The 12,956-nt window shown below is 45.6% G+C and overlaps 1 protein-coding gene across 1 annotated transcript; it reads left to right on the forward strand.

Moving 5' to 3' along the window:
• Positions 1 to 1,200: 1,200 nt before the first annotated feature.
• On the forward strand, positions 1,201 to 10,188 carry PHYH (phytanoyl-CoA 2-hydroxylase). The gene is made up of 9 exons (XM_005526048.3): positions 1,201 to 1,350; positions 3,597 to 3,652; positions 3,773 to 3,883; positions 3,968 to 4,133; positions 4,721 to 4,802; positions 5,747 to 5,922; positions 6,690 to 6,839; positions 7,845 to 7,976; positions 9,204 to 10,188. Exons 1-9 carry the CDS (start codon positions 1,252 to 1,254, stop codon positions 9,255 to 9,257), a joined length of 1,026 nt encoding a protein of 341 aa, XP_005526105.3. The 5' UTR covers positions 1,201 to 1,251; the 3' UTR covers positions 9,258 to 10,188.
• The last annotated feature ends 2,768 nt before the right edge of the window (positions 10,189 to 12,956 follow it).

Below are 12,956 nucleotides of genomic sequence, written 5' to 3' on the forward strand. Positions count from 1 at the left end.
ATATAGGCCTTTCAATGGAGTTATAATTAGGAGTTCAATAATAAAGCTATTACTCTAGTTGCTTTTTTTTTTTCTGTTCCCCCTCACTAGTTTGATTTGAGAGACTTTTATTAACTTTCTGTTTTCTTGTGCCTAAGAGTTTTCCTATGGCTCAGTAGTCAAAGGTCTAATTTTGTTGGCAGTGGAGGGTGCTGTCACTGCTGCTGCTGTTGTACCTTCACAGTGCCTGTACTCTTGCCTCTGCGACTACACAAAATCGTTTAGAGAGGGTTTTTTCTTGGGTTCCCAGCCTTGTTTGTCCCACTTCTGTGAATAGCCTGTTCTGTTACGCCGCCTTTGTTATCCACCAAGCATACCATAAGAGCCATAAACACGAATGCACCACAGACCAGAGCCGTTTGTAAACCTGCTGTAGTTTACTTCACTCAGCGGGAGTTCTGCCACTGAATTTTAAAGGATCCAGTTTCCAGGATACAGGTTTTGTACAGGAGCCCTTCCTAACCATTTGTTCTGTTCATCTGCAGCATTAATAGGAAGCCTAGTGTATTGACAGCTGAGTTTCTGATCCACCAATATCACCACAGATTCCAGCAAAACCTGTTGCAGAATGGGAGTTAAGCTTCCTAAAGCAGCTGTAAGCAGAATTTTGCTGTGCACCCTGTCACCATGAGACGGCCTAGAGCTACAGGAGACTTGTGATGGTGCCTCTTTGGGAGCAGGGCCTGGAGTGCTCATAAGCGAGGCTTTTATGGACAACCTGGCAGGTGTGAGATCTGTTTTCACACTGGGGCCGCAAACCAAAATCTCTCCAAACGTTTTCATGGAGGCATGGGGCAAACTCTGACGGTCTCCTTAGAGACAGGAGATAAGGCACCGATCCATGCCGGCCTCAGCGATGCATTGTGCAAAGCACTGCTCTCCCACACGGGGCTGATGATCAGCGGCAGTCACTGCTGGCAGAGAACGGGAAAAAGAGGGGAAGCGGGAGGACGAACGCAAAGAAATCCGCTCGGGAAATTCCGAGCCCTCCGCACGCCCAGCCTGGCCTCCCTCAGGCCGTTCCGGCCCGGGGGGTGCTGCCGGCCCGCGGCTCCCGGCGGGATCCGGGCCCGCCCTGGCTTCCCTCAGGCCCTTCCCACCGCCGTCCCGTGTCTCCCGGCTGACCCGGGGCTCTGAGGGCGCTCGGGCTCTGAGCATGCGGCGGCCTCGGCTCCGCCCCGGCCGGGACAGCGCTGAGGCCTCCTGAGCGCCATGGAGCGGTTCGGGGAGCGGCTCGGGCAGCGCTCGGCGGCCCGGCTGGACACCATCCTGCGGCACCTCTCCCCGCGGCAGGGAGCGGCCCCGGCTCCTGTATCCTTTCCGCTGTGGGATCGGGAAGGGCCGGTAGCAGCCAAGACTTTGACTCCCTGTGGGTCGGGACTCCGCTTCCCCCAGCCCGGCGCACTCTGCCCCTCGCTCCCCGCGCCCTTGTGGGTCCGTGGTTTGTCCTACAGGGACACCGGCCTGGGAAGGACACGCAGGGCGAGTCCTGCCTTGTGTCCTGCTGCCGAGAACAGCGCTTCCGTGGCAGCCCTGACTGGAATTTCGGGGTCCGCACTTGACCCACCTCAAAACCTCTCTCTGAGCTTCAGCCCCGCAGCCTGTGGGGAGCTGGGACGTGCATCTTGGCAAGGCCCCAGCACAGCCCCCCCAGCACCGAGCCACAGGCTTCCCTGCAGTGAATTTTCCTCTTAGAGATTCAGGGGGGGGTTGAGGAGGTAAACTCTGCGTGACTTAGAAATTGCACGGCGAGTCAGATTTCTTTGAAAGGTACAGACTCGACTGGTAGAGCAGCAGCAGGAAAAACATCAAGGTTTGGTTTGTGAGTGGGAACCGAGGTGGAAATGTTGGAGGCTGCTGGCATAAGGCAAAGGAAGCCCGGGCAGAAATAAGTTTTTGCAATGATATGTCCCATGGTTCCAAAAGTCAAGTGGAGACTGCTTGCTGAGAATATTTTTAAAGCTGCTTTAAAAAAATGTTTTAAATGTTTTAAATGTTGCTTTTAAAAAAAAGCTGCTTTTTCACAGGGCAGAATGCTGACAAGTTACCTCTGAATTATAGTACATAGAAGAGGATGTGATTGAACAGGATGTAGGAGTCCTCAAATCGGTTAAAAATATGAGGGCAGATGGATAGTTGTTGACTCAGACTGCTATAACACAAGTAGGAACACAAAATTAGGAATAAATGGTAGGAAAAACACCTTGGTTGTAAAGATACAGGAAGTAGGGAGAGGTGCTGCACAACCTGTTTGTTTTTAAATCTGGGTCATGATGCAAATAGCTTTGGACAAAAACATGACTAAGCTGGGCTGGAGCAAGAAAGGTGCATGGATAAAGTATGACAGACTAATAAGAACAGATTTATTTGATGCACCACATGGTACATCAGTTTGCTGATTTTGTTTTAATCTCTCATGATTTCAGTTGTCCAGTCAACCCAGACTTGTCTTCTGAGTGTTGCTAAGTGTCAAGAGCAAAACCAGTGAGAGGAAGAGGCACTGCAGAGCCTGGGAGGAAGGTGCTGAAATGGAGTCCAGCACTGGGTGGACTTGTCTGCTGTCCTCCTATTTGGGGAGGTGGAGGTGCTGAGGAAGGCTGGGGTTCAGCAGGGCCTGTGTCTCCATCAGCTGTCTGTGGACATTTAGGAGCCTGAATGGTCAGGAGTCCTGTATTCACTGAAGTTAGGCCTGAAATGTGGGGTGTATGGGGCACTACTGCCCTCACTTGGGGGATTCCTTGCTTGGGGACTGCTGTGGTGGTTGCCAGCTGGTCTCCCCATCTTCTCTCTGTCTTCCATCCAGTTCCCATCACCTTTTCCTCCCTTGTCTCATCATTTTTGCAACATGTTTTTGCATGTGTCGTTCTTCTCCCACTGTATGTGACTTTTGACAAGATAAAGTTTAAGCTTCCTGGTGTGGGGACAATAGACATAGCTGCTTGAAGAAACCTATTTCTTATTCTCAAAGCATTCATGCTTTTATGAGCAGTAGAGGAAAGTCAGTGGTTTTCATAAAACTCTGAAACAAACATGCATGTGCAGACCAAAAGATCAGCATGAAAATGCTCATTTTTGTTATGGAGGACACTTCAATATTATGCCTAAAGCTGTTGTGAGGCTTATTTAGCAAGTTGGGTTTAACTGCCCTGTTGATGAGAATGTGTCTCTGCATAAGAGAAAACAAATTCTTTTTCAAAACCTGTTGAAATGAAGTGGAGGACAAGCCTAAAGCTCTCCTCTCTTCCTGCTGTCCCTGTCATTTGGGAGGGACCTGATCTGTGCAGTAACTGGAGAGAAGGTGAAGGTTTGCAATGGTGTACGAGAATGTGAAACCTCAGGTTTACCCCTGCTGCTTATTGTTTTAGATTATTTTCATTTTTAGAGTATTTCTTATTATCATTTATTATTATAGAAGCAAAATGAACATGAACATGGATTGAGTGTCCAGCACAGCACCTGCCTTTAAGATGAGCAGCACACAGGAATGAGGACTTATGCTTGTAGATAATGTTCTAATCTATTTTGCTTGATTGTATATTCCTTAATTCCCACTCCAGATAAGCATTCCTACTTCAGCCCAAGTCAGTGTTGTTCCTCATTCTGGGAGGTTTTGGTAAGCTCCATCTTCCTTGGTAGAGATAGAAGCAAAGCAACCTTCAGATCTCAGTTCTTCCTTCCCCCAAGCACATGTGTTGGTCACTAGACATGGTTAACGTGTCCCTGTGTGTCCCAGCTACACCCTGGACAATGATCTGCTGACCACAGAGCAGAGGCAGTTCTATGAAGACAATGGGTACCTGCTCATCAAGAATCTCGTTTCTGATGAGGACATTGAGCGCTTCAGGTACGAGGCAGTTGCCTGGGGGGAACTCTGGGAAGCTGGAGATGGTTGGGTTCTTCCAACATGGACATTCCCTCTGGTTTGCAGGAAGGAGTTCACGAGGATCTGTAAAAGAGAGGTGAAGCCACCAGGAATTATGATTATGAAAGACGAGTCCCTGAAGTCCCAGTTTGGTCAGTCTGAAAAAGTGGTTAATAAGGTGCAGGACTTCCAGGAAGATGAAGAGCTGTTCAGATACTGCACTCTGCCAGAGGTAAAACAAAGGGTGGTGGTGGTAGAAGAGTGTGTATGAAGATATCTGACCCTGCAGGTCATTCCCATAAACACACAAGCAAGGAAGGAAGATCAGGTTGGCTTTTAAGAGTGTTCTCCATGAACAGGGCATGGTTGGAGGTTGGGGCAGAAGACTTAAAGCAGTGCTGCTCTGCCCCTAATGTGGAGCCAGTCAGGCATGTGACTTGGCCAAACCATGCCAGGCTAGAGGGACAGATCGGCAACATCTTCTGAATGTGTTTTATCCAGGCAAACATCTGTCACTGGGCAGGTCCAGCCTTGCAGCTGATATTCATGTGGCAGACACTGCTCTCTGGGAGTACCTTCCCCATCTTTTCTACCCCTCCCAGCAGCCTGCAGCACCATCTTCCCTCTTGGCCTCCTCCCACCATTTCCATTTGTGTGCCATGCCAGATCCTTCCTCCTGTCCTGCATCCCTCCGTCCTCCCCTGTCTCCTTCTGTACCCTTGTCCTCAGCCAAACACCAAGTGCCCAGTGTTTCCTCTGAATATTTCCTCTTGTTCTTCATGTTTCTATTTTTTTCTCCTAAAGTTTTTTTCCTTGTAGGTCCTCAAATATGTTGAGTGCTTCACAGGGCCAAACATCATGGCAATGCACACCATGCTGATAAATAAACTTCCAGATTCTGGTAAGGAAAACTTGGATTAGAGGAAAATGGATAAATTATTGTGTGTATGCCAGAATTGAATTTAATATTTTAGAAAAGCTGTAAAACAAATTAAACCCAAATAACACTGAAAATTTATAAAGCCATTTTGGTGATAGTTTGTTTGATTTTTACCTTGGTTTAATGAGACAACATGAGAAAACACAGGAGAGTTTTTGAGGCTGCACAAAGTTTAAATAGAATGGCAAATGAGGGAAGTAGAAATATCCTAACTGTGTCTATTTAAGGAGCAAAATCAATGGCAAAAGAAGTATATAAATTAAATATAAAAGGCTCTTTTGGTGTGGACGATGTTTCCATTTCCATAGGGGGGAAAAAATAACAAGCAAAACTTCAAGAATATTTATTTTTGTTTAGACTTAATGGAAGAGAGCCTCTAGGGCATGGACTCTCTGTGGAGGCTGCAGTCCATAAATTGAGATTTTTTTTTCCCTTTTTTTAAAGAGAAAGCTAAATAAACATGAGCAGGGATGCAGCACAGACAGGGTTTGTTCTGCTTGCATCACAGCAGTACATCCAGTGCCTGCAGACAGCACAGCTGTTGGAGCTTTGTGCAACACTGTGCTGGTCAAAGTTCTCAAAACTGGGGAGCAGCCAAAATGAGTGATGAAAATGTGTGGTGGTGGTGGTGAAGGCCAGCAACAGGAGCCTACAGAGGGGTCACAGAGCTAAGCAGCCTCCTGGCTTTCACTGTGTGACCCAAGAGCCACCTCCATGGTCCATTTTGGGGTGGGATGCAAGCTCACTTCCTTGGCTTCCATGGCTGGGCTGGAGCAGAGACTGAGTACACCAAGTGTCTTCAGCAGGAAGCAGCAGCTCCTTGGGATGTGCTGCAGTGGTTCAAGAGGAAGGAAAAGGCTGTGTCACATTTGATGAAGCTGAAGGTTTCTGAACCTGTATTGCAGACAAACAGACTTTTCTGCACCCCATGCATCAGGACCTGCACTATTTCCCGTTCCGGCCTGCGTCCCGCATTGTGTGCGCCTGGACTGCCATGGAGAGGGCTCACCAGGACAACGGCTGCCTGGTCGTGCAGCCAGGGACACACAAGACAACCTTGAAGCCTCATGGTTATCCAGAGGTAGAGTGTCATGGAGGGCTTGGGAAGGGCATGCAAGAAGGGGAAGTGTTTTGGCTGGGAAGAACTTAACTGTAGGGGAAGGATGTGTAGGTCAAAGCTGAGGCTTTCAGTGATGGTTTGTTTTTTTTTTTTCTGTTTATGCAAGTACTGATATTGATCTGGGAGACAGTTTCTTGGGTGACATCACTCCATGTGACATGGGTAGATTTGCCTCTCTTCCCACTTTCACGTGGGAAATGTCCAGCACGTTGTGGCATGACAGCATAAACACATGCCAACATTTTCCACTGCCCTTGCCAAGTCTGAGTGCTCTGTCTCCTGTCAACTTGTTCCTGCCTGGTAGCATGTGTGCTGCTCCAAAGAGAAGTCTGACAGTAAACAACTGGATGGAATAAAATACCAAGTGGTATCTTCCCCTTAAGAGTGTGTGTTTCCTGGCCTGGACTGCCACTGGTGATGGTTATACCAGGAGCAGAAGGCTGGACTCCAGCAGTGGCATTGGCCACCTTTGTGGGGTTTCCCAGTGCTCTCTACAACTGAAAATGTCTTTGTCCAAACCCAGCTACAGAAAATACAATTTTTCTGTATGTCAGGCTGGAGGTAGAAGGACTACTAGGCAATAGTCAGACTTCCAGCTTGGCATATGGAATACTCTTTGCAGGGGAAAGCAGATCCATAGCTGTCCCTACTGCCCTACTGTGCTCTGAAAATCAGCACTTCCTCTAATTTTAACTGAGTGATTTCAGTTCAGCCTTTTTCTTTCCTAGAGTAAAACCAACAAACTTTTCCATGGACTGCTTGATGAAGATGAGAAGATTCCCAAGGTTCATCTCGTCATGGAGAAGGGAGACACAGTGTTCTTCCATCCCCTGCTCATTCATGGCTCTGGGATAAACAGGACATCAGGGTTCCGAAAGGTAGGAAAACATCTCTTGATATAGTTTTTTATATTCTTGATGCTTTTAAAAAAAAGTATCCAACTGTTATCCCTCTTTCTATTGTTAACCCCCACCCCCTTTGGATCTATTCTCAGTTCATGAATATGTGGATGTTTCAAGCAGTTTTTATCTTCCTATTATACTTCAGCACTCTCTTGGTTTTTTTATTTTATTTTTAAACATCTGTCTTCTGTTAGAAGAGCACGTTGTGCAGCTGCTTCAGAAAAACAGAACAGGAGTAGAAATTAGATGTTGAATCTATGTTTAAATTAAAGCCTGTCTGGCTGTACTTGCTTTTCTGAAAGTTCCCTTTCAGCTGTCCCAGATATCAGGACTTCCCCTATTTTTTTTCCCCTGTCTTCTTGGTATCGCATCTCTGGATAACAGGAGTCACCATCATTCAATAAAATGTATTTATTTGTATGATTGCACAACCCATTTTTCTATTAAAGATTTGTTGACATGCATGATTATTTAACTGAAACAGGCAAAAGTGCCCTTGTTTGGAGGCCTGGTCCTGTCTCAGAAGTGATTCATCCAGGCACTGCAGCACGGGCTGCTCTGGTTTTATTCTGGCTTTCCTATTGTGTGGCCTGTTCTTTCAGCCCTTGTGGCAGTTTATTGGTGGATTCAAAATAAGTGTAATGTGACCCTCTGGGTGCAGGAACCAAGAGCCCTTTCAGAACACAGGTCTGCCCCAGCCCTGACTCTCCCTTTTTCCACTCCAGCTGCTGATATTCTGTGATCAAGTAGTACAGCTCAGGCTGAGGGAGTGAGGGGGAAAAGGGAAGGACGAAGAGGATGTCAGCAGACAGAGTATTTCTCCAAGGGGATGCTTTCTGAAACACTTGGAAAGGAAGGAATTTGCTGACATGATCTGTAAGGAAGGAGGGATGTGTCCACAATCTGGAATGCATGAGGTTTTTTTCCAGCAGTTGTTTGTAGTTGATGTGACAGTGAGTGGTGCCCACTTTCCTCACTCAGAGCATCAGCTGCCACTTTGCCAGCTCAGAGTGCCACTACATTGATGTCAAGAACACGACTCAGGAAGACCTGGAGAAGGAGATGCAGGAAATGGTTTGCAAGAAATACGATGCGACTTCTGTGGAGCTCAAGGTGAGATTTGGCTCAGTGCCCTTTGTTGCAAACCAGGTCAGTTTTCTTTCCCAAGTCTCTCGTGTGGCAGATTGGTGCTCTTTGCTATGCCTAGTTTGGCAGATCAGTTGTACCAGGCAAAGGTGCTTGGCAGGATAAAAGGCCTGATGTTCAGAGGATGATTGGCAGGCTTTTTTGGGGCCTTTTTCCTCAACATGCCTTGTTCTCTGGCAGCCTCTTCAAATCTCTGGAGCTCCAAAAGTTCCTTCTGAAGCTCTGCTTGTAAATAAAAAAATTGTGGTCATTTGCCCTGAATTCAAAACTGTAAGTTGGAATATATTCGGTGCTTGTCCAGTTTGTGTGTCCACAGTTGTTAGAGTTTCCCCTCCTAAGGGTGGGTAGATTTTCCTTTTAAAACAAGTAGCCACATCTGATCGCAATAACAAATGGATTTTTTCTGCTTAAATATAATTCCACATCAGTTGTTTATACTCCAGGCTACAGCAGGTTTGCCAGCAGTGATACACATCTGCCTCAAAAAAAAAAGTGGGACTAATGGACTCTTGCTGAATAACTGAGACCATTGAGTAAAATAGAAAGCAAATGTAAATTCTTCAGGGATCCAGGCACTGAAAGAAAAATAAACCTTGTTACTGGGGTGAGAATGTTCTGAATACCTTAATCCACAGCAATTCCCAAGGGTGTGCAAAGCCACTATCAATGCAGTAAAGTCTAGATGTAAAAGCAGCAATTTTCTTATAAAATGTAGATGTTTTACAATATCTGGGGCTTTCTGGAGGGGGGACTTTCTTTTTCAACATTGGCATTTTTGTGTTGTTCTGCGTGTTTCCCCCCAGTGTGCCTGGGTGTGGTGGAGTGCCCAGCTGTGTTTTGCAAACTGATCTTTCATGTCTGTGAAACCACGGCTTGCTTGGCTTTCGGTTCCTGGATTATTTAGGTACTTGGTGAAATCTGAAGGGATATGTAGTGAGGCTCTCTCCTTCTGAGTGGAAATGAGGTTGCTCTTACAAACCCCAGAGAAGTCTCTGTGTTTTTGTGTAGATCTAAGGATGTTTTTTAGCCAGAGTTGAAGTTTTCTCCCAGAAGAGTGCCCAGGTCTTATTTTGCCTTCACAAGATGATAAGAACCAAGTAATCCTCTATTCCCATCTCCGTAAACTGGAGTCCTGGTCACTGTTTTTTTCTGGCACTCAAGGTGATTTTCTTTTGTCTCATTTTTGTTTTGAAGGATATTTGGAACTTCCGAGCACGGCTTGTGCAAGGGGAAAGAATCAACCTGTAGAAGACCCTCTGAAGAACAGGATGGAAAACATGGGCCTGAGAATGAGGTTCTCTGAGGGATGAACACTGACTCTGCCTGAGCAGGCAGAATTCCCTTTGTTGATCTCTGTAATGGTAACTTAGCCAAATGCTGCAAAATTGTTTTATGCTAATTCAGAATAATTGCACTGAGCTTGGACAGCTGATGTATGTCAAAGGAAAACTAAGGTAGAAAAACAGATTTGTGGCAGGTGTCTTAAACAATAGAAGAATCAGTCTTGAAAGAACACCTTGATTTTCTTGGTGTTTTCATTCTTGTTTCTTAAAAGTTCTTAACATGACACACATTTAGAATGATGCTATAGCAACGTAAGATTTTATGCAAGAATTTCCAACTCTCTTTCCTATGCAAAAAAAGAAATAAAAAAATCAGAGTTTCAGACAAGCCCTCAGTGACATGGGGTGAAGATGTGGGTGCTGGTACCAGCAGAATCAACGGTGTAAGGAAATGGCTAAAGAGAAAGCAGCAACCACTCAGAGAAAAATGGGATTTTTGGACAGGAATATGATTGCTGGTAGAGTTCCTCACGCGTGGTTTGGTGTGGCATTGTACCTGACCAAGCAGCTCTGGCACAGGTGAAATATGAGTCTGACAGTGTTGGGAGCTACTGGGCCAACAAAGCAGCCTCCCACTGGCCTTGCACAACTGAACCAAGGCTGTGTGAAGTGAGGGAATCCTTTGAATCTGGCAGGTCTGGAAAAAGGTACCTTTGGCTGCTGCCAGGTTGAGGAAGTGTTTGGATGCTCCCCAAGACGCAGTGGTGGCAGGGTGGAGTGATGCACACTGAAATGATCCTCTTGCCTTTCACAGTGTTTTTCCTTGCTTTTTGGAAGATTCTTTTGCTCTCATAATCTATTTTTTGAAATAAAGAATAAACCAGAGTGAAACTGCACTCAAGGGCTGTGTTGTGTCATTGCTGCTGCTCGGAAACTGGCAGTGTCATTGAACACCCCAGTGCAAAGCATCAACCCTCAGCTTGTTTACACTTCCCCCCAGTCCACCCAAAGATGTCAAAGCAGCACCAAAGGCTGCTCTTGTGGCACCTTCTGCCTTGTTTTGTAATTCTTTTATCTTCGTGCAGCATCTCTAGGTTTTCTTGTTTTTTAAAGAAGGTGAGGTTTGAGCAGTTAATTATTGGTCCTATGCCCTTGGTGCTGGAGTGAGGTGTCTGGGCTGTGGTTCCCACATGGACACAGACATATCCTCTCAGCAGCCTCTGGTTTGACCACAACACCAAGAAGTCTGATGAGGGGTCAGATCCCCATCCCGGCTTAGCGGGTGATTTTGGGTGTCCTGGTTGCACATGCCCTCTGTAACCCTGGCACTGATCAGCTCCTGTGGAGAGGATGGGCCCAGATGAATGATTTCCACTGAGTTGGAGATCCCTCTCCTGAGTCCTTTTCATGGGATTTTTGTGAGAACTTGGTGTATTCTGTCTGGTTCACAGCACAGGATTCATGAAGAGACTTCCCTGTCTGGCATCACTGGTGGAGCAGGGTTAACTGCAGAGGGAGCTGTGACCACAGAGAAGAGCGACAGGTGTCACATTCCCACTTTCAAGACTGAATTTCTCTTACTATAGCCAGGAAAGAGAAGGAAGGTTAGCTTTGTTTTTAAAAATTTATACACCTCTGCCTATGGATTGAGGCTTAAAATTGCCTCTTTCAGAAGAACAAACCCATCAATGACCTCAGAGGTCATCTAAACTCATTGTCCCACCCGATGAAACTTGTGTCCTCATTCCTCCCGACTGTGTTTGGTAACCGCCCTGTGGGCAGAACACAGCTGGATGAAGCTGGATTCTCCCAGAATGGATGTGTGGTGTTGCTGGATACCTCCCCTGTAGCAATAATACCTTTGAGAAATAAACTGCTCGTTAGCAGAGCTTCAAGGGTCAGGGAAATGCAGAAGCTGTTGAAAGGCTTGGGTTGCTGTGTTTTAGTGGAGCAACACTTACCCTATGAGAAAAGTTGCTTGAAATTAAAAGCAAAATATTTAAATTTATTTGGTAATAGTGTGTTTTAGTTTAGCCTTGGCTTGGTGGGATGTTTCTTAAAATTGGCTGTAGGTGTTCAGTTCACATTGGAGGTAGGTGTGCTCCTAAATTTATGTAACCGCATGGTACATCTAAAACTTTGTTTCCAACTAACTTCATGTTCCTGCACTTTAGATTAACCATGTTAGCCCTCCTTCTACTATATTTTTTTAATAGCAGCATCCAAGTTTCAAAAAGGAACATGTAAAAATTAGACATCCAGCTGCTTATTTGGCCATCTGCAGTTGCACGAAGCCCCAGTGTTTCAGACACTTTTTTTTATTTGCCTTGACATTTCACATGTGTTGAAAACAAAGGCTTCCTGGAGCTTGGTAAAAGACAATAAACACAGAGAAGATCTTTTGCTTAGAACTTACGTGCTATTTTCCAGACTAGCAGTTCAGAAATGTCAGATTTAGTCTGACTCCCGGCCTTGCTGACAGCGGTTGCACGCTCAGCACTTTGATGTGAAGACACTGGGTAGCTGCCAAAGGAAGGATTTTGAATCCTGGCTTTGGCTTCTATGCTGTAGATCAAAGTCTTACTTCATGCAAGAGAAATGGGGGAAAAAAGGAAGTTTAATTAACTACATTATAGTTTTTTCAAAGTAGATTTGACTCTATAAGCTGATCTGGCATGTGGGAGATCCTTTTCCAGCAGTCATTTGTATTCAAAGTGGCAGTGAGTGATGCTCAGTGTCTTCACACAGTTCTCACCTCACCATCTTAGAGTGTTATTGCAGTGATGTTAAGAACATGATCCAGGAGCAGCTGGAGGAAGAAGTAATTGAATTTGGACATGCAAAATATAAAATGGTTTCTGCTCCAGACCTTGTGCTATTATCTTGTAACTCACAAGTAATTTTGGCCTTTCTGCTGATAAGGCTTCTTGCTGCCTGCCTGTGCTGGAGAAACGCCCTTGCTCCACAGACAGCCCCTTCACACCCCTGGAAATCAGCCCAGGAGCTCTGCAAATTTCTCCTCCAGCTCTACTCATCACCATTCCCACCACTGGGCTGCCAAAATTGATTCCATCCACATTCTTTGCTATCTTTTCAGTGCAAATCAGCCTAGGTAGGACAAGCTTGTGTCAGCAGGTATTTAGGTAGGAGAGGCTGTTACTCAGTCCTTCTGTAACTGGATTTGCAAGAAAAGGACATCATTTATAAAACACCCATCCAAGCACCTTCTCTGCTCACATCAGTCCTTTTGGCTTACAACAAACAGGGTTTTGTGCATTGGAGCTTGTAGCTTTTAATTTAATTTAGTGTTGTCTGTACATTTCTGTTTGAGGCTTTGAAGAGACAGTGAATAAGTTAATGGGTGTTTTTATGGCCAAACAGATCTGCTCATACCAGGAACAAGAAGGAAACACTGCATTCAAAGATTCTATTTTCTAGTTTTGTTATTGCTGTTGTTTTGTGGGGTTTCCTTAATGCAGACAGTTTGGAAGAAGTTAGCAAAGGTAGTGCAAGGAAAAAGATCAAACTTTAAAGAGACCTCTAGAGACCAGGATGGGAAATCTGTGCCTGAGCACCAGCCTCTGAGGAGCCAGATCCGTGTGCTTTTTGCCCCCGTGTAAGGAACTTGCCCCAAATGCTGCATTACAAAAGCATTTCATGATAA

The sequence above is a fragment of the Pseudopodoces humilis genome, chromosome 5 (genome assembly GCF_049639895.1).
Source record: "Pseudopodoces humilis isolate 2021_Gansu_Grassland_sample_001 chromosome 5, ASM4963989v1, whole genome shotgun sequence".
In the NCBI taxonomy this organism is placed as follows: Eukaryota; Metazoa; Chordata; class Aves; order Passeriformes; family Paridae; genus Pseudopodoces; species Pseudopodoces humilis.

Bases quoted from the DNA above. Each gene is read 5' to 3' on its own strand.
- PHYH (XM_005526048.3), top strand. From the start codon at position 1,252: ATGGAGCGGTTCGGGGAGCGGCTCGGGCAGCGCTCGGCGGCCCGGCTG. The intron at 1,351-3,596 runs GTATCCTTTCCG...TTCCCACTCCAG, and splicing joins AGGGAGCGGCCCCGGCTCCT to ATAAGCATTCCTACTTCAGC. The intron at 3,653-3,772 runs GTAAGCTCCATC...TGTGTGTCCCAG, and splicing joins CCTCATTCTGGGAGGTTTTG to CTACACCCTGGACAATGATC.